Genomic DNA, 27,142 nt, shown 5'->3' with positions numbered 1-27,142 from the left:
CCTGGGGGTCTTTAAGAAGAGGCTTGATGCCTACCTGGCTGGACTCATTTGAGTCCAGTTTTTCTTCCACCCAGGCGGGGGGTCAGACTTGAAGATCTACAAGGTCCCTTCTGACCCTACTTCTATGATTCTATGATTCTATGAAAAAAACTGAAAACTTGACAGAATATTTTAAGGGGAACAAAAATTGTAAAAATATCATGGTACTTTCCATCCATGTTAGAGGAGTGTTTGTAGATGGATTTTGGTGATATTAGCTGGTAGATTTTATTATAGTCATGTCTCACCAGAGTCATGTTATCTGAAGATAGTCACCTGTTATTCTTAAGGATGTATATTTAAGAGTTTGACGTGGGATGGGCATATCTCACATACATATGAAAATGTAATATGAATTGGTGTATCTGGTTGTTATTTTTTAGCACAGTTTTGTTATAACATTACAACTATCTTGTTTCCTTTCTGTTAGGCTGCTTGGCATAGTTCTTATAGCAGCTGTCATCTGTTGGCTCATATTTGACACAGCAAAACAAGGAACCAATCAGCTCATCTCATTTGGTGGGCTTGTGATGTATGTTCTATTGATGCTAATCTTTTCCAAATACCCAACCAGAGTAAGTACTCAATGATTTCCTTTTACCTTGTCTAGATATCAAGAATTTTCTCTTAGTAGATCTGACAGTCTAACTAGGTCTGCTGCATACACACATAATGAGCTAAATCAGTGATTCGCAACCAGGGTGCCACATGGGCCATACAATATGAACACTATTAAGTGTGCAAACACAGTTCACAAGATAAACCCATAAGCTGCCTATACATGTGCTTGGAAGTGGGGTGGGAGTTGTTTTAATTTGAGTGGTTCCTGAACAGCCGCTATTATTAAAAAGGCTCACTGTCACATATATTAAGCCCTTCCCGCATTTCAAAATGGCCAAGGGGGCACTTTAACTAAATTTCATTCAACAAGCTTTAGTTAAAGCACCCCCATGGCCATTTTGAAATGAGGGGGCTTAATGCACACAACATTGAAGCGACGCTGGAGTGTTCTAGTTGGAACGTGGAGCAGACACGATGAATTAAGTCTGCTCCAACCCATTGTAATTAGAATGCTAATGGGCATGTCTACAGGCAGCCATAGATTTCAAATGGGGGTAAATAGTGTTAAAAACTTTTGATCTGTTGTGGTCTTTCTGATTTCTTTGCAACAGAAAATTTACTTCATTAGTTTTCTGTAGTCAAAAAATAATTGAAAACTAAGAGTTGGTATTTTCTGAGTGGGGTCTTGAGTCTAATGAGGGGTGCCAGAGCCCAAAAAGGTTGAGAACCACTGATCTAAATGTTCTAAACCAGCAGCTGTAGGTGTTGTACCAGCAACCTTAATTTCCTAACTACTGAGTGTTTGACTTTTCAGCAATAATATTCTTTTTAAAAAACAAGGGGAGGAGGAGGGAAGGGGAATTTGGGATCTGTTCTTTTTTGTTTTTTATTTTGCTTTTATGAAGAAATGTAGAGAAATACTTAGGGCCATGTGCATGAATGAAGAAGAACCCCCCATAATCAATATACTGACATCCAGCAATCATGATAGGCTTGTTTTTATAACCCCTGCTTATATGGAGTGATATTTACTCCTGCTCTTCATTCAACTGAAGTCAATGAATATTTCACAAAGTCCATGAAATGCCTGCACACAGTAAGAACTACTCGGTCTGAATTAAAAAAGGATGAGTGTGGGTTGAAGAATCATGTGTAGGGGAGGAAAAAAGAAAATCCAAGGTTTTTCTGGTTTAATTTCCAGCATCTTTCAGGTCCTTCTTCGTCTCTATTAATTTGAACTAAAAGTCACTGAACAAGACAAGACTCAAAGCTTCAGGGAGCTGAAGACAACAGCAAGTTACCCTTTTCCAGCCTGCTTGTACACTCTTTGCCAGGAAATATTATTGGACAGATGGGATAAAATCCTTTTAATGATTTCAGTGTCTCCTAAAAATTTAAAAGCAATGGGGTGCAGCCTGAAGTCCTTATTCAGCTTACAGTTGGGTCTCAATCAGGTAAAGCTCCTGTAGAAATGGACCTAAAATATGTTCTATTTAGGGACAGAATACAAAAGGAATGTAAGCTCTAGGAATTGACCTAATGCTGTTTTTCCAGCAAGCAGGTTGCAAGTATATAGGGGCATCTGGTAGCAATCACTTCAGGGAGGAACTTGTGAGAACGCACAGTTCCAGTTCAGGGGCTTTCAGGAGAGGCTAGAAGAACACAGGATGGAAAAGCAGAGGCATACCTGGAAAGGTTTGCACCCTGAGTAACTGCAGGCTTTGGCTGATGTGAAAGACCTCCAAGGTAGGGAGCTTGAGGGTCCTGCAAGCTATAAGCTCAGCTTTGTGGAGCAGAGGTAGGAGCCAGGGGCTGAGGCAAGGGGCTCAAGGTTCCTGGCAGCTCTGCACAGAGTAGGGAAAGGTGTCCCCCAGCCAAGGAGTTAAGTTTCTTGCTTGCCGTCCCTAGCACTTGCTGCCAAATCACATGCTGAGCAACAATATAAAACTCTTAGTTCAATTGTATCTGAAGTGTAGGGCAGGCACACAGCTGAACCCCATAGCTGCCAGGAGCCTTGAGCCCTTCTGCCTCTGCCCCTTGGCTCCATGCCACATTCTGTGTAGCAAAACCCCAGAGCTAGAGCAGGGATAGGCAAAATGCAGCCCGTGGTCTAGGTGTAACCCACCAGGCCATTCTATCTGGCCCAGGGGGCCCTACAAAATTTAGAAAATTAATATTTATCTGCCCCTGGCTGCCTGTCATGCAGCCCTCGATGGCTTGCCAAAACTCAGCCCAAAATAGTTGCCCACACCTGTGCTAGAGCCTCAAGCCCCTCTGTGTGCATTCTGGCAACCTCCTGACTCTGTACCAGTACCCAGGGCTTGTGCCTCCGTCATTCATTTGTAGTTATGCTACTGCTGAAAAGGACCTCCTGAACCATCAAATCTAGTCTCCTGTGTTTGCAAAGAACCATTTTTTCAAAAGGATCGAGAAATCCATCTACTCCAGCCTCTCTCACATGTCATAGCCACAAAGCACCCTATAAGAAAGCCCTACAATATACCATAGATAAAGAGCAAGGGATGGCAAAGTACTACCAATGCCTCACCACATGCAGGAAATTACTTAGGTTAAGCTCTGTCCAGGTGATCTAAAGAAAAGTACCAAGCCCCACACTAAAAAGAAAAGCAAGAAAAAAACCCAATAGTCCTTGCCAGTCTGACCTGTTCCTATGCCCGAATTTGGAAATAAATTTGATTATATATGCATGAGTCGCACCCACCACAAAGGCACCTTAGAAGTTTCAAAGTACCATCAAGCCAAACATCCAGCCCTGCCTGTCCTGAGCTTCAGAAGGCAGCAAGAAAAATACCCAGAAGCTACCAATGAAATCATGGCGGAGGAGAAATAATCTTCTTAGCACAGACAGGCAACTAGTTGATGATGTCTTTCAGTACATGTTACCTCCCCATCACTGTGTTTTTAAAGAGAAATGATTGTTTGTTTTCCAAGGAAACGTATTCAGTACATTGTAGTAATTTTATTAAAAGGTTATGCTCTGCTTGCCAAAGAACCCAGCTCAATGTTTAATGTTGCTTTTCTGCCTAGAGCTGGTGTTTTTATTGAAATCACATGGTAATCCCCTAATGCAGGGGTTTTCAACCTTTCTTAATAAGTGTACCCCCCACTGGCCAGATGCAGAGCGGTGGGGTGAAGAGGGGGTGGTGTGTGGCCAGATGTGGAGGGGTTGCATCTGGCCAGATGTGGGGTGGCAGCAGCCACATAGGAGTTTCCCCTCACCCCTGTGTCTGGCCAGCTGGACAGGGGCACTGCTGCCCTCATGTCCCATCCTAAGCATTATTATCAAAAAAACAAACTGAAAACTAAAAAGTGCCACTCATCTGGTGTTCTCCCTTGGGTCTTCACTGAGCTTAATTGGCCAATTTTATTCAAGTAAAGTGAGAGAAAATCAGCAAGGCTGCACCTCACCTTACATTCTCCTGTAAACTGATCAGATTTGGCACTTACAGACTGGGACAACAAAGTGGAAACCTGCAGGTTGGCAGAAGGGGGATGGTTATAGTCAGCCACTCCAGTTTCCAGCTGGAATGAAAATAAAGAATGTTGTTGTATTATAATAGTCACAATATTTAACATTCATGCAGGCCTTCTTACCTAAGTATGGTTCTTCCTGCTTGACAAGTAAGGAAACTGATATTGTGAGTTGAAATGACTTACCAGGTCATACAATGAGACAATAGCACAATCCTTGTGTTTCCAATCTACTGCTTTGTCCAATTTCTATGAACAAGACTTGTGTTGTTATATTAAGAGCTAGTGAAATGTAGTCATTCCTGTGAGGAAAGAGGAGCATGATGGAATTAGCTATAGTTGTCTCCTGTATTTACATCACGATTACTTCTCAGCACTGTAAAACTAGACAGGCAGTCTCCTGTCTTACTGATGTAAAACTAGACAGGCAATCTCCTGTCTTACTGATGTTCTTGGTGTGTGTTTCTAAGGGTCCCCAATGCAACTTTCTTTCTGTACCTTAGATCCAGATGGAACATCATGTCTGGGACTTGTTAGTTCACATGCCCATACTAAACAGAAGGTCAGCAGGGGGAATTAAAAGGAATGAAATCTCTTTCCACATAATTTGGACAGCCCCTAATCTATTTCAATACAATTACATGTATCCCTTTATTATACATATTGTGTGTATATTAAAATACTGTTTTTTCTTTTTCCTCTCAAATGATTTCTGCTTTTATACTTTTTTTCTTTGGCTAGGTTGTCTGGAGACCTGTATTTTCAGGCATAGTCGTGCAGTTTGTTCTTGGGCTTATTACACTGAGGACTAAAGCCGGATTTGAAGTATTTAATTGGCTGGGTAGGCAGGTACAGGTAAAGTATTCACCAAAGAGGGAGTCTTTCCTTTTATATCATTTTCTGCAATGAAGTTTTATGTTACAGTGAAGGTAAACCACACAATAAGAGGCTTGTCCTCCTCCTGTCCCTAAATAGTGTGCTTCCCTTGTCATGAGAAGTAGTTTTATGTTCTAACAACCCAGGGCCCCAAAAAATCAGTGCAAGTTTTGCCAATTGGTTCCTTAATATCTTGATTTCCTAAGTGAAGTAGAGTACTCCTGGAGATAACTTACTTGATGATCGGATCTAGGTCACATCAGATCACATCTTTGCTTACTGGCTTCAGATGACCATGTTGTTAAGTGCTGAAGGTAAGACCTAATAAGAAATGGTGAGAATTCATTCTACTTTTGGTTGACCATCACCTCCTTCAGGCTGAAACCACAGCCCACCTGATCTCCAGGCAAGAGAAAACTATCATCCTGCTCTATTACCTAAAGTTCAACTGGACACGGCCCAATTCTGAAACATACTTACAGGAAACTCCCCTAAAATACCAGGGAACAGAAGATTTAGACAGACACAATAACTGTAGCCACTGTCATTCTGGCATAAATGTCTACACTCCTCACCCATATGGATTTCCATGGTTGTCAGAGCAACAATAAAATGCAAGCATTGGTGGAAAGAAGGCAAAACTGTACAAGAAAGGACCTGCCCACAGAGAGAACCAGGACTCCGTGCCATTGCTGGAGTGGAGGCTGCATCCCTAGGGCCAACCTGCAAGCCAACAAAAAATGTCTGTTCATGAAGGGTAATAATCAGTTTTGACACAAAGGCGCTCACCTGACAGCTCTTAAAATGTGCAGGTGACCAATTTAAATGTATAAAAATAAACTGCAATATAAAAAGCATTTTAAAATTCTAATGGGCCTATCCTGTGGCCACGAAGCTAATGGTTTTAATACAAACTATCAGCTTTTCCTCAGAGCTCAGATTTGGGTTGAGGCTGTGCTGAGCTGCTCCTTCACTGGTTTCCACATGGTACATAACCATTTTTTTGGGAAATGCTTGTTTAGCCCTCAGGTTTCACTGCACATATTAATAACATATTGATCAGAGTTGCACTACAGAGTTGTGCCAACAAGAGCGTAGGAATGCACCACAATAACGTCTTTGGAGCAATGAAAAATAAACAGTTCCTGTGGGATTGTGTGTGACATTTAGCTACATTCACAGGCAGGGAGTGCCTCTTACTACATATTGTCCACTTCCCAGTTCTGAGTCCCCAGGTTTATTTAGTACAAATAATAATCATAATGAATATATGGCAGTGTTGTTCTGCCCCACACCAAAGGAAGTTTTGGAGCAATGTACCATATGTCTCTTCCCACAACTGGCGAACACAATGATCTGGCTCTGAAGCAATAACTGTGACCTGTGACCATGCTCTTTACCTGCCTACTATGACTCAGTGAGGACGCAGGCCGCAGATCCCAGACTCTCCTAAACAGGGGGATTGCAGTGGAGTTTGACACTGGCATGAATGCAGAACAGAAAGACTCTTTGCAACTCCCCACTATCAATTGCAATAGGACTAAAGCCAATCTTGCCCATTATGATTATAAAATCTGTGTAATATATGAATAGTATTATTACTATTGTTATTATCACCCGTTTGAAACAGGCTCTTTTTTTTTCTCATTAGGCTTTCCTGGAATACTCGGATGCTGGTGCAGAATTTGTTTTTGGTAAAAAATACGTGGATCACTTCTTTGCCTTTAAGGTAAACAGCCATTATATATGTTGTGCATATGACACATTAATCACAGCTTCGAGAGACAGTTCTATCAAAAGGTGTGTTCTCTCTTTGTCTAGTCACACACCCTTGTTTTTTTGTGCAACCACAAGGTGTCCAGGAAACAATTTTGACAATAAGATTATGACTCATTCTGTGACAAAAGTGCAGGAACCCCAACAATTACAATGTTTGCTTAATGTCCTGCTTTAAATTAATTTAACTCAGCTGTTGCAATCCATTAGGATTAGGAGCAAATTCCCTAAAAGGAGACCTAACAAATTATAAGGGTCTCACCTAGTTGCTTACAAACAAATTAATTTCTGTCAGGACTATTTCTTAGATACTATTGAGATAGATGACCTATAAATACTACAGATTGGTAGAGAGAATAACAATAAGGCAGGACCAGCCACTAAGTTCCAGTTAGGTTGCCCAATTCTATAAGAAGATCTATAAAAGTAGCTGCTTGGGGAAGGAAGTGAGAGGCATGCTTTTCACCTCTTTCCAGATCAAAGTGAGTCAGGTCATGCCAATGGTGCTTCACTTCCATGAAAAGGCAGGCAGCTAGGCAAGGAGTATTACCCCTCCATTTTCCGGGAAAGGTATGCTAATGATTACAGTCCGCTTGGTTCAAGAGACAGAGAGTTCTAATATCTTTCCAAGCTCTTATCTATTTTCTCTCTAGGATTGAGGTGAATGATAACCCAGATTGGGGTGTTTCACATTTAGCTTTCCGGATAAACAAGACTGGCCCTTTTTTTTTTAGCAAGCAGTGCAATCTGAACACCCTGGCTGCATCTACATTTGCACTTAACTGCAGAAAAGACTAATGTCTGCCTGCTGCCTAGACATACGGCTCTGCACTACCAGCATCCTTATGCCCCAGCCAGCCCCAAAGCCACCCCCTGGAGCCCAGGGCTGCCCCCAGCTGCCCCTCCCCTCCCCATGCCATCAGCTCTGTCATAAACTTCTCTGCCCTGGCTCAGATTGCTGATGTCCTGGGTGCATGTGTAGCTGCTGTGCCCAGGAGTAGTTTACGCTGGCTCAAAGTGCTCTGGAGTTTATTGTTTCAAATTAGTTGCATGTGTAGATGCACCCCGCCCCTGAGTAACAAAATTCAGCAAAAGGAACACTGTGTTTTTCTGACTTGTCCTAATAAATACTCCTCCTACCTTCTAAGAGGAACAGAGTACCATTCATAAGTAGTCAACAACCTTGATTTCCATGCATGTCAAACAGGTTATTACTAAAGAGAGTCAGGAAAAAAAAATAAGCAAAAATAATAGATTTTCAGCAAAAGAACAAAAATGAGGGGTTTTTTTTTTCAAATTTCTTTTACTGTCCAACCCTCACTATCAGGCATTTAAGAGTTTGTGTACATGGGACAATACAATGTAAGTGAAAATACCCAAACTCTCTCTTAATGAGCTGGCTTGCATACTAGAAGCAGTACAGTGGAGAGAGCATGGCAGTCCTTCCAGACTAATTGGCCGCAGTCAGTTCCATCCTAATTTCCAACTGACTTAGGAAATAAATCACCTTTAACATCAGATATCCCCTACATGTACAGATTAGCACATGCCAACAAGGTCCACTACACACATGGCCAGGATTGTTTGAATATGTGAATTGAGTATATATTTTCTAGTCACAGTCACTACATACATAGAATTAACTTTGTCTAAAATAGGTACCTAATCTGTTTCTCCAAAATAGTGTAACAGGACAGCCTGTCCCTTTAAGAGAGTCCAACTACAGGGCTTTTGGATGAATAGAGTATGCCGCTAGGAGCTATAAAAAGCTTTCAGAAGAGCAAGCAAGGGAGGAGGAGGAAGTGAACTGTATATGGAAGGTCCACTCTGATGTGCTGGGATCAGAGCCAAAAGGTCTCAGTGCCTGGGACAGAGCAAAAAAAAAAGGTTCAGTTTATTTTTTTGCTTGTTTGTTGCTTAGGACTGTTTTATTTGGGAGAACTAGCTGAGGAGGTCCTCAGAGGGTAGAACCTGCCTGCAGAAGACACCAGGCTAGGCAACCTGCTTACAAACAGGTACAGGCAAAAGCTGTTATTAGTTTGGCCCAAAAAAATCGTGTTTACATGCACAAAATACTACTGCAAGTTTTTGTGCACACATATACCTTTCAAGTATAATATAGACCCTATTTTTGAAAGTGCAGCCTAGCAAATCAAGATCTGATTTGATTAAAATATTTACTCATGCAAAACAGATGTTATATACAGGTCATCTCTACTTGACCTTTTCCCAGCTCCATGAAGTTGGAAGATGCCACCATAATGCCTCTTGGCAGGAGTAAAAACTGATCTGCCAAAACTCACTGGTTGGTATTGACTCTTCTATGTTTTTAACATAAAAGGGCAAAACTTTTTGTTGACAGTTAGGTTATTAGGTTTTGACTGCTTTGGCCACTTGCAGGAAGTAGATAGTACCCTGAGGCTAAGGGTCTCATTTGAATGCTTGAGACTGAATCCCTTTAAAGATTCTCCAAAGCTAACTTTAAATGTCACCCTTCTGCTTCTTACCGTGAAAGCCAGTCACAAAAGACGCTGAGCATCTTCACCATCACAATTTTCATGAGACTGTTGAGTGTTCACCAGCAAAGAACCATGCCCATCACATTAAATTTCTGTGGAGTTAAATGACATGTCAGTAAGTCCAAAGATTATTTTGCATACCTATTAGCATGAATTAATGGATGTGTAATAACCTGGCTAATCAAAAGTACGTAACGGCATAACATATGCCGATAGTTCTGTTTTCTTTGGGATTTTTCTTTGTTCTCCCCTACCTTGGGGGTCTTTAAGAGAAGGCTAGACATGCACCTGGCTGGGGTCGTCTGACCCCAGCACTCTTTCCTGCCCAAGGGAGGGGCTCGGACTCAATGATCAGCTAAGGTCCCTTTCAACCCAAACATATATGAATCTATGAATTTTATTATGCTGTTAGCAATGAATGTAGCATTTGTAGCTCATGGACATGACATTTATAAATGACTTTTTGATGCTTCTGGCTTTTCCATTTACTGTTCAGGGCCTTTTTCTTAATATATTTATCCATTACTTAGTGCTTGCCTACATGAAGAAGTGACACTGGCATAAGGGAGCGTGTGCTGTATTTATACCAGAATACTGTCCCTTAGGACAATCTTATTCTGATACAATAGTGTCCACACAGGGAATTGTACCAGGACAGCTAGAATATTTTGAATATTTAACTAATGAAACTTTCCGTCATAGAGGCTAGCCGTAACTCACCTGGGCATTAGTGTATTGTGTCAAAATAAGTACATGTAAATGGAGGGTGCAGTTTAGAATGAGTTTTGGCTTTCTTTCTGACCTCTTCTTTCACAGATGCTCATACATTTTGAATGCCTTTTGCATTGGCTGTTTCCATTAACAGTCTCATCCTAAACATTGTGAATGCATGTGCCAGTGTATGTAGTTTGGACAACACTGGTTTATCTCTTCAGTTAGTATGTTAGAAAAATCTCTCCTATCCATCGTTTAGATAGCCAGAATCAGTATCACAAATGAGCAGTGCACAGAACGTAGAGATTCCTGAAGAGTTCAGAGTGGGAAAACCAAAATGTTTAGTGTCTGTTCTGCTTTTCCTCCCTGCCCTCCCACCCCCCTCACCCCCCGCTTTCTCTTTGGTGCAGTTGTTTGCAGTCTCTGAAAAACAGAGGGGCCCTTTGACCTTTTATTTTTAAATGCATTCCACAATCTAACTCACCCAACAAAGGAAATTCCCAGTTGAGCTGATGTTGAGGCTGAGCTTTCCTTTTTGTGCATAGATTTTTTTTCTACATAAATCATGCGTGCGTCCACTCCCTCTTTAGAGTATCCTGCAAAATCTTGGCATATTGGTGGAAAGGAAGACTGTGGGGAGCCTTCATTTAAAACAGCTTTGCTTCTCTTGAGTTAATCCAGCCACCTACCATTAGCCTAAGTTTTTTTTCATGGATCACTGAGTACAGTACAATTGAGAAACCAGGCAGAGTAAAGTATGTAAAAAAATATTTGCCACACATCTTGCGTAACTGAATTCCATAGGCTTACATAAGGAAGGGAATAAATGATATTTTTCAAGTAGATAATACTATGCTCTAGATAAAATCTAGCATGGACAGAATGGGCCATCTCAGCAATGAGGCACCTCCTACTCCACTGTGTACTACTTTCTGCTGAAAATAGAAAGACAAAAGTTGTATCATATTAGGGCTTTTTTTTTTAATTAACCCTTTAAATTCTTGTGCATAAATTACTGTGCACAGGGTCATCTGTACACAGGACAAAAGAGAGAGAGATTTCTAAAACACAGCCTCTTTAAGTTGATTGTAAACTGATTTTATGAGAGAGAGAGAGGGAGGCCTCTGGTTACATTGGCAAGTGATAAGTGCAGTAAGAAAGAGAGATGGGTACCAAGTGTTACACCTAAGTGATATATTTTTTCCTTGCCCTCCCCACCCAACTCCCCCCGCATTTATCAGACACACTGTCTGCGTCTACACAAGAAGCTGACTGCACAATTGTTACTGCACAGTCATTTAGTACATTCATACACAAGTACTGACTGCTCAGTAACTGGCATTGCTGCACAGTAGCATTCCCAAGTGGCTTTTTGGTGATGCTGACTACGCAGTTGCTTGTTACTACTATGCAGTAGTGTCACATCACGCTTTGTGCCATGCAAGGCTATTGCGCAGTAGTAACAAGCTACATTGCAGGCAGTGTCTCATGTAGACATGGCCTCTCAGAGGCACCCTACATTTGCTGCATTCAGAAGGATGGCTGTTAGCTTGTAATTTTGAATTGCTACCTGAGGTTGCCATTGGCCTGTCCTTGTCCTCCTGCCCATGCCACTTCTACTTCTCTGTTAGATAAGGGTAACAGGTTAGGCACCTGAGGGGTTCTGTGATGCCCTCTGCAGGCCCCCTCATCCCTGCTAGGCTCTTTCTATGCTCTGGGTTTCGCCTTGCCTTCTTGCTTGCTATGTCTTGATGAAACCTTTGTGAAAGGGAAGTTGCACCTAGTGCCCTCTCTCTTCCTGTGGTCTGTTATCAACCTTGTATACTTTAAGGGCTTATTGCATGGCTCCAATCTGCCCTTACACCATGCCCCATGCCTTGCAGGTGTTTTGAGTTACCAGTCAGGTGGGACCCTTGTCCCTCAGTCTCCAGGCCACCTCAGGCCTTCCCTCCCTTGTTGGGGTTTCCACCCTCCTGGCTTCAGCCCCTCTGCTCTGGCTGGTCCCTTGTATAAGGCGCACTGTTTTAGCCTGGTTTCTGGGTCCCAGCCTTAACTCAGCCCATTTCTGGGCTCCTGGACACTCTGGTCCCACTTTCTTTCAGCCTCTCTCTGGGAGGAGGCCTTGGGACTGCCTCCAGCAGGACCCCAAGCTTGGAGCTCCAACAAGAATATCGACTTAAAACAAAAAACACTTGTTTGCTTAGAACCATTCTCTCTCTGTCCCAGGTAATATTTGCCTGTTCCCAGGTCTGCAGAGCAGTTTACCCTAATTCCTCATAAAGATCAAGGAATCAAGGAATCTGCAGACCTGGGAACAGGGCTCCATTCCTCATGGCTCTCAGGCTCAACTGCCTGACCATTGCAGGCTCTGGGCTTATATAGCTCAAGCCTGAGCCCTTTTCCAGTTATGTGACTCCCCTGTCACCTGACCTGCCTACAGGGCTGTTCCTTAATCCTTTCTTTGCTGGTTGCTTGTGCCTCTGCTACAAAGACTTTGCCCTTAAAGGGGGCATGCCACTTACCAATAACAGGGCCAGGGTTCCCTTTTACAATAACTGTATTCCTACAACTGGAGGGGATTCTGGAGTTCTGTGCAGTTTAAGGTGACCACCCATTTCTAATTGGGTGGGACAGTCCCAGAATGGGAACATCAAGTCCCAGTCCCAAGATGTATGACTCCAGGACAGCATTTGTCCTGGTTCATGGTATCCTGCAAGGGGTCCAGGTTTGGGAAGTGGCAGGTTTCCCCTTGCAGGCTGCTTGGGGCTGCCAAGACCATAGCCAGACAACATAGAGAGCAGCTCCCTGCAGGTAAATCTATGGGGGAGGGGGGCATAAGGGCAATGGGAGGGCAGATTGAGGGAGGAAGTGGCAGCAGCTGGAGATGCTGCCCAGCCAGGGTGTACATGGAGCTTGGGGCTGGGTTGGGGAATGGGATGGAGCCATGGGAGTCTCATTCAAGGCACAGGGGGGCAGCACCTGCATGCACTCCTGGGGTGGGGGGGGGCTTTGAGGGGGCACATGCCCCCCCCCCAATTTGTGCATGAGGCAAGGGCAGATACAGGCTGCTCACTGCCAGCCTGGGAGCCCCACACCATCTGCATGCCCCCTGCCCACCCAGCAGTAGTAGGGGCAGTGGCAGTTTGGAGTTGTGACCCCACTGCTGCCAAGTGGGCTGGGGGCATGTGGCTGGCACAGGATTCCCAGGGAAAAGGCAGCAGGGTGGGGAACCCTGAGCCTGCAGCAGGCAACCCTCATCTGCACCCACTTCTTTTGGCTTTACTCTGCTCCAGCTATGCCCCCAGCAGAGGTAGGGGCATGTTTCCCACCTTTTTGTTTTGAAAAGATGGTCACCCTAGTGCAGGTACACTCACTGTGTTACCATTCAAACACAGGACATGAAATAAGCAGAAAAATGAGACCCATTGTGAGGAATATCCTTAGAAATGAAAGGCAGTGAAAGTTTTGCGGAGAAGGTGCTGTGAACCTCTTCTCTAGCTCCAGCTCCTCCAGTACATCAGTGCTAAAGGTTCGTCCCATTGTCCAGCTATCATCAATAAAATGGTCACATCCAATACAATGAAAAGTTCAAGCAATTGGAAGGAGGCCCCATAATAATTTTTTGCAGGGCAGATATAGCTTTGGCTATGAACCAGAGAGGGTATAATCACCCAGAAAGTGTTTTAGAGCTTCATCAGCACTGGTTATTGTACTAACTCTCCTCTGGAGGAATAAGTTAATTTACTGACAAGTCCTGTAATGATGAGGCATTTGACTTTTTCACATTGCTTTTTATTATGTTCATTATTTTTATTTATGATGTGTTATTTCTTCAATTGCACATATACATATAAAAGCTTTCTGGCTTTTGAGGTACTGTTTTAAACCTGACTAATCTCTTTGACTTCTCTTGGACCTGTCCTGAGATTATTTTTTCCTGTTACTTACTAGCATAGAAATGTTCAGTTCCTGTGTTTAACCTATATATGAACCAAATAATTCAATTTTAATTGAGAATGAAAATCTAATGCAGTTAATTACCTACTGGACTGTGAGTTGTGCATATGTTATTCCACCTGTGATTCTTTAAAACCATATGCGTAGAGAGAGTTTTTCCTACAGTGTCCATTGCGATACAAAAAATATATCCCAATAAATCTGTTGCTTAAAGCATTCAATGTCCCTGCTTACTGTTGCAGAATTCCATACTACCTAGCACTGACATAATAAGCAGTGTTATACAGGGAACAGAGCTGACCTTGAATAATTAAGAGAAGCAGACTTTGATAGAGTGTGTTTCCTAATATGCTAAATGAAGTGATGTTAGGCTGTTCACCTTGATTTTATGAATGTTAAGTCAACATAAGTCCATACTAGAACCCCCAGTCCAAACCACCTCAGACTTGTGGAAAATTTAAATTTGGATCCAGATTCAGGACCTGAAACTTTTGTATGTTCTGTGTTTATAAAGGTATGAACTAGATCTTTCCTTTTACCCACATGTACAGAACTGTGGTAGTTTAGTTCCAGATTTGAACTTTACATCTCAGATATGCCAAAAACCAGATCTAAGACACAATCAATTGAGTGCATGAACTTGCAGATCCTGATGCCAATGTACAGCAAATATGAGTAGCCAAATACTGAGCTGATTTAAACACAGCTGCAGATAACTATACATTGTATGGAGATGTAAGAGTTCCAAAGCAATCACAGTTTTATCTGGAAAATACCATGAAAAGTAATTCATCCAAACTCAATAAAGCTGGAAAAACACCCTAGAAGTCTAAAGATGAAATCATGGCAGAACAGAAGAATATGAGATGAATGACTAAGTTTCAAGATCTCTAAGAGTTTTCAAAATCTGTACCTCCAAGACATCCATCTTTTGTTAACAAAATTAAATGACTTGTAAAATTGAGAAAAGTAAAAAACACTTTGAAAGTTTAAATTATTTTATATTTCTAAATTAGGTCCTGCCAATAGTGATTTTCTTCAGCACTGTGATGTCTATGCTTTACCACGTTGGATTCATGCAATGGCTCATTAAAAAGGTACCAAAGCCTTGAATTTTGTCAACAGTTTTTTATATAAGGTAGACGGGTATTATATAAATGTAGTGCACAGAGGGTTAAATTGTAGCTTTTGGGGATAGCTGCTGCCTGGAGAGTGAGGGAGCAGGGCCTGGGTTCTAGCCTGGAGCTTTGCTTCCAGTGAGACAGAAACTTCCCCTCTGCACTGTCCTCCATCCATTTTTCCAGTGTTTATTACATTCAAGGGGCAGGGGTCAGCTTCAAGAAGAGCACTGCAGAAGAGGGTGGGTAATACCTAGTGGCATGATAGTTAGAGAACTATTCTGGAAAGTCAGACAGATGTAGATTCAAAGCTTGTCTGAGTAAAGGAAGCTTAGATTGTAGCTTCCAGGTTCCCAGGCAGGTACCTTAACCACACTCCTATTAAAGCTAAAACATGGGAGGGTCCTTTGTTTCCAGGACTTTCACTTTAGTACATATGTATTTAGTTGCCTGTGTACACAGTGTTACACATTCAGGAAATGGGATCCCACATAAGTGCCCAAAAATGTCCCTTATGCAACTAAGAAAACTGCCATTCAGATGGCCAAAGGAAAGTAGAATTCCATCCCAAGACAAAAGTATGGTGAAAGCCCAGGCAACAAAAGATATATGTTCAATTTCTCCAGGTACTAGGGGTGTGCAGAATGGGTTGTATTTGATCCAGATTTGGTTTCAGCTTGAATCGGGGACAGTGATCAGATTCGTTGATTCAGAACACTGTCCCTATTCAATTAGGCTGAATCTGAAGATTCAATGCTGATTCAGAGAATCAGCAATTCGGCCGTAGACACAGCTTTAAATGTTTTCTCTACATACCTCGAGGTACCAGGTGTGGCTTGTGAATGCTGCAATAGTGGGGTAGATGGAGCATCCCACAGGAGCATGGGGGGGTCCCCGCGTGCTCAGTGGCAAACCCGGAAGTGGACTAGAAGTACTACCAGTCCACTTCCAGGTCCACCACCAAGCACATGGGTGTCCCCCGCACCGCCCCCCCCAGCTCAACAATCAGCCATGGGGGAAACCCAGGTGCCCCCCCCAGACCCAGGAGGTACCAGTCGCTGAGCTGGGTGGCGGGGCACACTCTACAGCAGGCCCAGAAGTGGACCAGAAATGCTTCTGGTCCACTTCTGGGTCCACTGCCGAGCACCCTGGAGACCCCCTGCGCTCCTGTGGGACACTCCATCCTCCCCAGTATCTCAGCATTCACAAGCCACCTGGCACCTTGAGGTATGTAGAAAAAACATTTAAAGCTGTGTCTATGTCTGAATCATCGAATCTTTCCAAATCTCTCTGAATCGATTTGGAGGGTTCCAATTCAATATGGAGAGATGAAAGGGTCTCCTGATTCAATTTAGATTTGGAGATTTGGCCCCCAAATTGGACCAAGTCTCTGCCAAATTGAATCAGCGACTGAAGCTTCACACAGCCCTACCAGATATATGAGTCATTATTGGACCTCCTCAAAAAGCCATATAAGCTACCAACTTCCCTATTAATATTAGCACAATAAAACTGATGGTATGCAGTTACCTGGAGTTAGTAAAACAGTAAGAATTGTTACTTTTGTATCCTGCCAAATTGTTAGGCCCTTAGAGATGTGTATAAATAAAAGATAGGTTTCATAGCTAACTTGAAAGTAATCTTTCTCAGTAGCTTAGTCCTGACAAGACCATGAAATATTTGTGGTATCTCAAGTACTGCTGCTTTGGTGAAACTTTTAAACACTTCAATTATTCAGGCATATTTTTCTGTCCAGTCATTGTTAAGGAAATTCTTAAGTTAAGAAATCTCTGTCTTAAGGGAAACCACTTAATTTAAAATCTTAGTATTCCCAAATGATTCTTGGCTACCTTTTGAGAAACAGATCACCTCTGACACTTTACCACCCCACATCAAACATATCCAGTTAGTTTCTATCTTCAGATTTTAGTAGCCAGCCATTGTGTTCCAAAGACTTCCAAATGCTGAGTCTTTATCACACCTACCCTATTATCCCATAAATGAAGCATGTGAGTTACTTTTTCAGGAGAGGTCAAGTGATTTCTGGCTAATACTTGTATGTTAGTGTTACCCATGCACATGGGCAGATCTAGGATTTTGAAAAAGGTGAGGTGAGATGCATCATCACATATAACACAACACATTTTTCTCACAGTAAAAAGAAACTAGAAGCATTACTAATATGCTAGGGGCCTAGGGCTGTAGTGTTCAGTTTAAAATTGATGGAAAAACAAATATAACTTTATTGGAATAAGTCAAAAACAGTCTCTGGTACTGTGACATAGGAGCTAGATTACAAGGAGAAGCTAATAGAGAGCAGAATTGCAGAAGAAAGGCTAGCTTGATTAGTGGAACATCAAAATCATTAAAAAGGAAAGAGGCTCATTAACCCCTGTGGAATGAAGATTTTAGAAGAAATCAGGTAGCTTTTAATGAGCTGTGAAGTCAGTTGACTCCCTCACTGATGCCTGGATAAGAATGCTGCTGCCATTGCCACATAGTTGGTTTTAAACTTTGGGTGGACCAGGAATCAAAGGAGGGTGCAGCTGCACCAGTACACCACCCCTGGATCTACCTCTGGTGTTACCTGTCCCATTCTATGCCTGTTAAGCAGCAGCTATGCATCTGTTACAGCTCACAGTTACAGTTTGGCTCCATAGTGTAAATACTTAAGTCTTTAGTTCTATTGGATAACAGCCTCTGTCAGCCATTTACATAATCAATCTCTTTAGTTGACTGTCCAGTGACCTCATCCTATGAAGAATACAGTTTTTGAACACTGGTAATTGAAGGTTAACTGATGGAACTTTACCACACATTGTCCTTCATATTCATTTTTCTTTCAGACAGCAGCTGAGTTTGTTTCGAATCAATCTGGGAAATTTATTTGCCTTAATAGAAACTCAATTTGTTTCAGTGGAGCCATCAAAGTTCATATACTCCCTTGGAATTGTAGCTAATCAGTAGAGATGTCAAAATATCTGCTTTGATGATGACATTTGAACAAGTAGGTTTCCAGGCCAATGATAGCAAGAGCTTTCAGCATTATCCATGAAATTTCCTAAGTATTCCTTCACTGGATTCTTTTTATAGCTACTGTTGAATATTTTTACTATAGCTTGAAGGTGAAAGTTAGATGATCACTAACTCATGAAATATCATAACCTTTGCTCTGAGTTCTTCACATTCATTTAAAGGGCATGGATAGTTAAATAGACATACGGACAAGAATTTTCTCCTTTATTACTCAATAGCTTATCATTTTCAGGTTGGTTGGATTATGCAAATTACCATGGGGACATCTCCCGTTGAATCCCTAGTCGCAGCTGGCAACATATTTGTGGGGCAGGTGAGTTACAAAATAGATAATACACAAATACCCTTAGGCTGGGCACAGATTCATTGGACACCAAAAAATTAAATTAAACTGAAAGTTGAACAAGTTTTGTGTATGAAGGTAGCACTCTAATGTATCAGCTCAGGTGGCTGGTGTTCAGACAGCCAGAATTGCATGAGGCTTACAAGTCAACAATAACACACAACAAACCATGGCTATACTGAGTTCACACATGAACCTCTGGTATAATCCAGGGGGACCTGCCTCCTTAAAAGGAGAGTGAAACTTGTGCAAAAATAGAAAGCAAGCAACAAAAGAAGAGCATTTAGCGATAAGGGAAAAATAAGGTAATGTGTAAAGTGTGCAAGGATCCAGCCCAGAGGAACAAAGGAAAGTGGCCATCTGCTAATCCATTGTAGTGGGTGTCCTTGTAAAAGAGCACAAGCAAATGAGACATGATCTCCAGCCAGCTGCAGAGGGGGCCCAACTGGAGGCATAACTAATAAATTTTGCATGCTGGGCAAAACTCCCCTCTACCTTGTGCAGGAGGAGGTGCCCAGCACCAGAGAGCAGGGGAAAGGAGAGTTGTCAGTCTTATCTGACTCAGGGACTCAAAGACCTCGCTGCTGCTGCTGTGTCTCCACACTCTGCTTCTAAAAGTCCTGTGGTGCAAGGCTGTTCCTGCCATTGCAAAGACTCCTGGGGTGTCCCCTCTAAAGTCAATTCTCAGGACTGGTGCCCCACTCATCCACCCTTAGCTATGTTACTTGGTACAGCACAAGTAGCACTCAACAATATGCATACTGAGAGTATGTAAAAGTGTTATGTTTAGGATGGCCTAATCAAGGTTAGGGTGATCTAAATGGCACAGTGTGCAAACATTCACAGGATTTAGGTTGCCCTAAAAATGGTATGCCTGATCTAAAGTTAGTTTATCTCAAAGGAAAATCACCCTTTTGGCTCAGATCATGTGTATCACTTCTAAGCCTCTTGTTGGTTCAGATCAAATGTAGTCCTATGCTTGCCTGGCACGGGAAACACCATGACTACTGAGGTGATCTTCCCAGTTGCACCCATGGAAAACCGCTCTCCTGGCATGGGGATAGTACCTGCCAGGGTAATGTATAGTAAACCTCCCACTTAGCTGCTGGAATGGGAAGGTTTTGGCTTTATGTCCACTTTATGGAAAGTTGAGACTCCTCTCTACCTTGCTCCTACAGCCTTATGGCCAGGGCAAGCAAAACTCAGGGGCATCCGAACCCCAAGCCACTGGGCTTGGGCCTGCAAGTAGGATGCCTGCCAAAGGTTTTGGAAACATCTGCAGCCCCAGATGAGGCTAAAGGAGTTTGCTGGTAGTAGGGCCACTTACATTTCTGGACTGACTCTTGAATTTGGAATTTGTTTTGGCAATTTGACTTGGAATACAGAAAATTTAAATTAAAAAAAATTTGGAGGAAAATAAATTTACCTCCACAAAGGGTTAACCCAATCTAGTAAAGGTTAATCTGACCTAGCAAATGTCTGCACACCTTCATAGTACAGCTCCAGGGCTGGGAAAGCCTAACCACTTGCCCCAGCCCTGGGGCTGTGTAGTTTTGACCCCAGCAACCCTGACCAAGCTATTTCTATCCCCCACTCCGACTGGGCAGCCCCCAATGGACACACACCCCTGAGGTTTAGATAAACCTATCTCTGGCTGCTTGTACCTCTCCTGCTGGGCAAGCAATGAATGCTTTCACATGCCACTGCAAGCTCAGATTTAGGCAGCTTCATTTAAGCTGCCTAAACCGGAGCTGGGTCCCACAAACATTTGTTCACACCCTCAGATCACTCATTTATTTTAAACAGTGATTCTTAACCAGAAAGCCACAGCACCCTGGGGTCCCTTGAGATCCTTTCAAGGGTGCTACTTAGGTCCATGCAATGTGATTACTGTTAGGCGCGCAGATCCCTGCACATGATAAACACAGATATTTCAAATAGGAATCCATTCTGTTAAAAACATTGTGACCTGTTGGGTCTCTCTGACAGAAGAATTGCCCTATTATTTTTCTGTAGTCAAAAATGAGTGAAAACAAAGAGGTGGCATTTTCTGAGGGAGCTCTTGCATCTAAAAAGGTTGAGAACTAGTAGTTAAAAAAAACAAAAAACACCAGACACAATGCTAAAATAAGGAGCGTGAGGGTTTGTCCAGAAATTACTCTTTTGATTGTCACTTTTCTTTTCCAGACAGAGTCTCCCCTTCTGGTGCGGCCCTATTTACCACATGTCACCAAGTCAGAGCTGCATTCGATCATGACTGCGGGTTTCTCCACCATTGCTGGGAGCGTCCTAGGAGCATACATTTCGTTTGGGGTGAGGCCAGGAGTAATACATCATGAAAGTGCACTGTGTGTTCTGTTCCATGTCAAGGACTTGCCCATAAGGAAGCAAAGAAGAAAGAAATTTCAAAGCTGCAGCTGAAGGAAACAGCCTGCCAACATCAGCAGTGTTCTCAGGCTGTGGGTGTTTGGGGGCTGGCTCACACCCTCCCTTCTCTGCTGCTCCCACAGCTTCTGCCTGCAGGAGTTGCTGCTCCTGGAGCTCACTTCCCCTTCAATAGTGCTGCTTTTCTTTTCCTTGCCAACATGGACACTTGGGGCTTGGCATCCATTAGGCAGGGGGCAGTGGTTAACCCCAGGGAGTGCATGGGCAGTCTCCTCTACACCCTTCACCATTTTGTATTCCTCTGTCAGATCCCTGCTTATTTTTCTCCATCCTATATAAAACAAGATTAGTCTTTTAAATCATTCCTTGCAGGAGAAACCCTTCCAGCATCTCACAATGCTCTCTGGAAGTTTTTCCTCCCCTGTTCTTTTGAGCTGAAGTGAACAAAGCTTAATTCCTGTCATCTGGAATTCCAGATTTCAGCCTCCCACCTCCTAACAGCTTCTGTGATGTCAGCCCCAGCATCGCTTGCTATTTCCAAACTCTTCTGGCCTGAGACTGAAACACCCAAAGTTACTCTGAAGAGTGGCATAAAAATGGAGAAAGGGTAAGTACAGGATAATAAAACTGACTGGATAGTAGAGACACCAGTATAAATAAGCACTCAGATATTATACCAGGGGTTGGCAATGTTTTTGGGCAGAGTGCCAAAAAATCTTGAAACCTCTATTTGTAAGATGTTGGCATACCAGTAGTGGATGGCAGGGGAGCTGCAAGCCGGGGTTGTCCAGAGCCCAGGCCGGCTGTGGCACGCTGAGCAAAATGGTTTCATGTGCCACACTCTGGCACACATGCCTGGGGTTGCTGACCACTGTATCATACTGAACATGTGGCATAATTACTGCATTCATTTTGGATATTAAATTAAGTGCACATCAAGAATGCCCAAAGCAAATAGTTGGATGGTGAACACACAGATATATTTGTATGGATGTGCATTTCCCAATGTCCTTTTCACAGACTCAGAATTGTAGGTCCTAGTCATCATAGTAAATTCTCCAGTGAGGTTCACTGCCCAATACAGTTCTACAGGATGCTTTCCTGTTTGTTGTTGCCTTGTTTTGCTCTGAAGCACTTACTAACTGCTTGTAAGCAAGAGCAAAGGCAGATGCATTATTTTAGTTACCACATCTGAAAATTACAAGCACCAAGTCCTCTATCAAGAAAGTCCCTGCACAGGCATACATTTAAGAAGTCTAAACTCCTATGCTTGCTAACAATAACATAGTAATGGGTGAACCTCACACTTACCCTTCTGGCATCTCTTTAAGCGCTAGCAGGGTCAAAACATTTCGGTGCCCACTGAAGCCAATGGAAAGACTCCTGCTGACTTCAGTAGGCACTGACCAGGAGCACTGACTGGACCAGGGGCAGCATGAGGTGAATGCCATTCCAGAAGATATATCAGAAGTTCCCCTGGGAGGAACTCTGAATTCAGAGTTTCTCTTAGGGGTTTCATGCACCATGCATGCCCTTGCTCTCTGTCAAATGCAGCTGAGAGCATCTAGGGTAAAAATATACAGATTTGGAACTTTATCTTATCAGTGCCTGTTTGGGTGGTTTAAATACCCAGTTTATAGCCAACTATTGTGTAACCTTTACTGTCTTTCAACTTATTTATGAACTGGAAATTGTCACTTAATTTTTCCAATTCCGTTCTTGCTTTTGTTGGTAAAGAGACTCAAAAAACTTGCTGGAAGCTGCCAGCCAAGGTGCCACTGCCTCAATTCCTTTGGTGGCAAACATTGCTGTGAACTTGATTGCCTTCCTTGCTCTGCTGGCTTTTGTTGACTCAGCGCTGTCTTGGTTGGGGAATATGTTTGACTACCCACAGTTAAGTTTTGAGGTATTGTCCTTACTATATTGAATTCTCTTTCTTTAATCTGCATAGCTTTTGCTTACATAGGGAAAATTAGACGCATCAGAAATTATTTTAATTGATGTTTTAAATAGTAAAGACATTTGTTAAAAACAAATATGTTAGCTGGGATTGTGAATTTCAAGTAAGTGCTTATACTGTAACCATTTAACTAGGGTAACAGCTGGGCGAAACAAGACTGTCTGGGGCTTGAACTGGAGTAGATGTAACTATTTTATTTAGTTTGATTACTAAATTTTTAAATAAAAAATGTGCACAAGCTGACTATATGCAGACAGATGGGTTTAAAGGTGCCTTACACAGTTTCGATTTATTCTTCTTCCCAGGCAGAAATAAGTCGCTCAGTTATAAGTACTTCTGCACCAGTCTCAGTGTACCCATGACAATTGAGAGAGTCCTGCTTTAATTACACCAGTAAAATTAAACCCATACAGCTGGCAAACCTTTTGGGTACATTTTTCACTTCATTTTCTCAGTATAGCTACACTGGATTTTTATCAGCTGAGAAACTGGCCCTTATCAGTTTCTTGAGCACCTCAATCTTAAGTCACAGTCCAACAAAGCATTTAAGACTGTGCTTAATCTTAGGCATAAAATTAAAGGCCTGCTGAACTACTACTTTTCTGCCTGTATACATTTTTGGAGGTGGGGAGAGAGGGAGTGTTTTAGTTAGAGCAGTTTCCGGGCAGCCACTCTAATTAGAACACCCAGCGTCATGTGTATTAAGTTCCCATGCCCTTAAAAATGGCAGTAGGATGCTTTATCTAAACCTCATTCTATGAGGTTTAAAATGTTCAGGGGCTTAATATACACAAAAATATACACTAATTAGAACACAAGGCTCAGTTAATCAAGTCTGCTGCAACACATTCTAATTAGAATGCAAAGGAGCATGTGTATAAGCACCTACAGGTTGCACTTTTATAATCACATACATCTGACCCCTGAAATACCTCTAGATGTTGGGGAGGGCAGTAAGGCCTATTTATGTACACTTTAAAAAATTCTGGTTACTTTTAGAGAACCTGTCAGACTCCTATATTCTCTTATCAATCTTCTCTTGTGATTTAGTAGTATTTGTTCTTGTACATCTATTCCTCCCTTCTGTCTTATCTGTTTTACAGGTCATTTGTGCCTATGTCTTCATGCCATTTTCTTTTATGATGGGAGTAGACTGGGAAGACAGTTTTATTGTTGGTGGTCTCCTTGGCTACAAGACGTTCTTCAACGAATTTGTGGCTTATGAACACCTTTCTGAATTGATTCACAAGAGAGAGAAAGGTGGGCCAGTGTACATGGGTGGTGTGAAGCAATATATGACTGTGAGTAACATTTTACATTCTACTCATTTGTTGCGCCTAGATCTCCCCTACTGGAGCTCCATGGATTTTAATGGAGTCCAATGACATAAATATGGCCCATTATTTTGATATTTTCTCTTGTATTCATCTTGTCCTAATCTTTCAGCAGCAGAGTCTAAATGCTCAAGTGTATCCTCTTCCATCCTCTATGATGGTCTTTCAGATTTGTCAGCTGACAGCATATTAGATCTCACAAGCAAAGTAGGGCCTGGTCAGTTCTCAGATAGCTGAACACGATAAAGTGGTGGTGGAGTCTAAAACTGTGTGTATACCACATTGCTAACCTGGACCTTTACCCAAGTTTTACCCAACCTGGGCACAAAACCAGAGATATCAACCCAGATATCCTGACCAAGAGGAAGAGATGGTTCAAGATCTTGGGGTGAACCTGAAAGTGTTCAGAATTTTATCAGGAGATCAGTCAGCCTTGGAATTTTGAAAGATGGATCCAATATGCTTATCATTTACATGCTTATCATCTCACTCCAGTTAGGCTCCAGAGTGGCAAGAGACATGCAGGTGAAATCCTGCCATGCCCCCGCTCCCCCAAAGCCGTCCGCAAACCCCCCAGCAGCTGCGGAGCCCCTCCGCCGACCCCTAGCACAGCCAGAAGCAAGCAGGGCCCGTGGTGGGAAGGGGTTAACCCCTCACTGAGTGGGAGGAGGCGGCTGAGTGGTGGTGGGCCAGGTCAAGCCTCACCCAGGCCCCTACTTCGCCCAGCCTCTTAGGGAGCCACGTGACCAGAGCCACACAGACAGGCTGCACAAACAGGTGCACTTGCCTGCCAGCACATGAGTTAGCGCAGAGTTTGCACAGGAGGGTGCGCGAGAGGGCCTGAGACCCTGCCTGCGAACCCCCCAGGGTAGACAGTCCCAGCCATAACCAGCCTACCAGAGGCATGACACGGATGGGCACTCATCACACCCTAAGTGTCCCCCGGGGCTCTGCGACCCCCCTGCCCCAGCACCTCAGAGATGGCCACCTAGACGGAGCCCATGGTTCCAGGCTCCGTGCAGAGGGAGCCCCTGGCTCTTGGCTGCATGGGCTGCCTGTCCCTTTTTCAGGCTCTGGTGGCTGGGAGCATGGCCACCTCCATGTGGGGTCTGTTCCCTTTTGGGATCTCTGGCATGCTAGCTGGAGGAGCTCCAGGCCACAGTCCAGAGACTGTGTGCCATCAGGGACTGTGAGCAGGAGATTGACTCCTACTGCCAGACCCTTCTCCCCCAGGAGCTGGAGGGTAGACCACGGTCTCCCTCCAGGACAAAGGAGGACTCCAGGACCTCCCACTGTGTCCAGTCAGAGGCATGGACTAAGGTGGTCAAGGCCCCTAAGGCCCGCCACACCAAGGCCCCTGCCCCGCCAGAGCTTAGCAACAGGTACACACCTCTTGCTGCTCCAGCAGAGCCTGATCAGTTGCCAGCTCCCACAGGCAACACAGGCTCAACTGCAGCTACCGCCCCCACTCTCCCCAAGACAAAACGTAAGGTGTTTGTTGTGGGAGACTCCATCCTGAGGGGGCAATCGGCTGCTCTGACCCCTTAGCCTGGGAAGTCTGCTGCTTCCCGGGGGCCCACATCTGGGACATTGCGGAGAAAATCTCTAAGCTCCTCCAGCCCACAGACCACTATCCTATGCTCCTTATTCATGTGGGCACCAATGACACGGCTCGGAGCGCTCCCAGCCAGGTCATGAGGCACTACAGCGATTTGGGAGTGAGGCAAAAGGGTCTGGGGGCACAGGTGGTGTTCTCGTTGATCCTCCCAGTCTCGGGCTATGGGCTGAGGAGGGAGAGGAGGATCCACATAGTCAACCAAAGACTGTGGTGCTGGTGTCGTCAGGAAGGCTTTGGCTTCCATGACCACAGCCTGCTCTTTGGCAAGAGAGGCAGCGAGCTCACCACCTCTCTTCCCTGGGGAGGAGGCTCTTCTCAACCAGACTGGCTGACCTGCTCCACCAGGCTTTAAACTAAGCCCATTGGGGGACAGCGGGACTACCGCCACTGCTGGCCCACTGAGCAGCCCTTGCAAAGCCAGCGGGCTAAGGCACTTAAGGAAGTTCACTCTTGTCCCAGCCCCGGTACAATCTGTGGGCAAGGCAAGAGCCCCCAAGGGGACGCTTGCCTGCCTGTACACAAATGCCAGGAGCTTGGGGAATAAGCAGGAGGAGCTTGTCCTCCTGCTCAATGCATCATAATTATGATGTCATAGGGATAACAGAGACCTGGTGGGACTCCACCCATGGCTGGACCTCAGGTATAGATGGCTATACCCTGTACAGGACAGATGGTATAGATAAAAGGGGCGGGGATGTCACTGTCTCTGTTAAGGAAAGCTACATGTCCCTCCAAGCTGATATTGGTGACCAGGGTGGATGACTGGAGACCCTCTGAGTTAAAATCTGTGGGGAACACGGCACAGGGGACACAACGGTGGGAGTCTACTACAGACCTCCCACCCAAAGTCCTGAGCTTGACCAGGAGTTCACCCGAGAACTGGCTGAGGCTGCATGCTCCAGGACCTTGGTTGTCATGGGTGACTTCAATTACCCGGACATCTCATGGGAGGATCACTCAGCAAAATCTGAGTGGTCGCAAAGCTTCCTCTCATGCGTGGATGACCTCTGACTCAAGAAGTCTATGGGCCAACAAGAGGCAAAGCGCTGCTTGACCTGGTACTGGCTACTGGGGATGACATAATCGGTGACCCAGTGAACGATGGGAAGCTGGGTGACAGTGACCACGAGCTGCTCACCTTCACCATCCACTGTAAAGCTGGCAAGTCAGTCAGCAAGATGGAAGCTCTTGACTTCAGGAAAGCCAACTTTGACAAGCTCAGGAGGCTTGTCAGTCAGGCCCTAAGGGACCATGACCCATGGGAGAGGGGAGTTCAAGAAGAGTGGTTGCTCCTCAAGGTAGAGATCCTCAATGCACAAGCTAAGTCTATTCCATCTCAGAGGAAAGGCAGCAAGAGGGCACAGCAGCCCCCCTGGCTCTCCGGGGACCTAGCATACCTCCTGAGGCTAAAAAG

The 27,142-nt window shown here is 43.9% G+C and overlaps 1 protein-coding gene across 1 annotated transcript in view; it reads left to right on the top strand.

The window, feature by feature from the left end:
• The window catches only part of SLC28A3 (solute carrier family 28 member 3), a 74,263-nt gene that overhangs the window by 35,297 nt on the left and 11,824 nt on the right, over nucleotides 1–27,142 (top strand). Inside the window, exons 6-14 of the mRNA XM_019555391.1 lie at nucleotides 470–614; nucleotides 4,834–4,947; nucleotides 6,620–6,697; nucleotides 14,951–15,031; nucleotides 18,321–18,401; nucleotides 20,619–20,744; nucleotides 21,293–21,423; nucleotides 22,554–22,722; nucleotides 23,880–24,077. Of these exons, the coding sequence (XP_019410936.1) occupies nucleotides 470–614; nucleotides 4,834–4,947; nucleotides 6,620–6,697; nucleotides 14,951–15,031; nucleotides 18,321–18,401; nucleotides 20,619–20,744; nucleotides 21,293–21,423; nucleotides 22,554–22,722; nucleotides 23,880–24,077 (1,123 nt within the window). The remainder of the gene's footprint in view (nucleotides 1–469; nucleotides 615–4,833; nucleotides 4,948–6,619; nucleotides 6,698–14,950; nucleotides 15,032–18,320; nucleotides 18,402–20,618; nucleotides 20,745–21,292; nucleotides 21,424–22,553; nucleotides 22,723–23,879; nucleotides 24,078–27,142) is intronic.

The sequence above is a fragment of the Crocodylus porosus genome, unplaced genomic scaffold (genome assembly GCF_001723895.1).
Source record: "Crocodylus porosus isolate Cpor-Errol unplaced genomic scaffold, CroPor_comp1, whole genome shotgun sequence".
Taxonomy (NCBI): domain Eukaryota; kingdom Metazoa; phylum Chordata; order Crocodylia; family Crocodylidae; genus Crocodylus; species Crocodylus porosus.
Note: the sequence above shows the minus strand (reverse complement) of the source record. Positions and strands in the feature narration are given on the sequence as shown.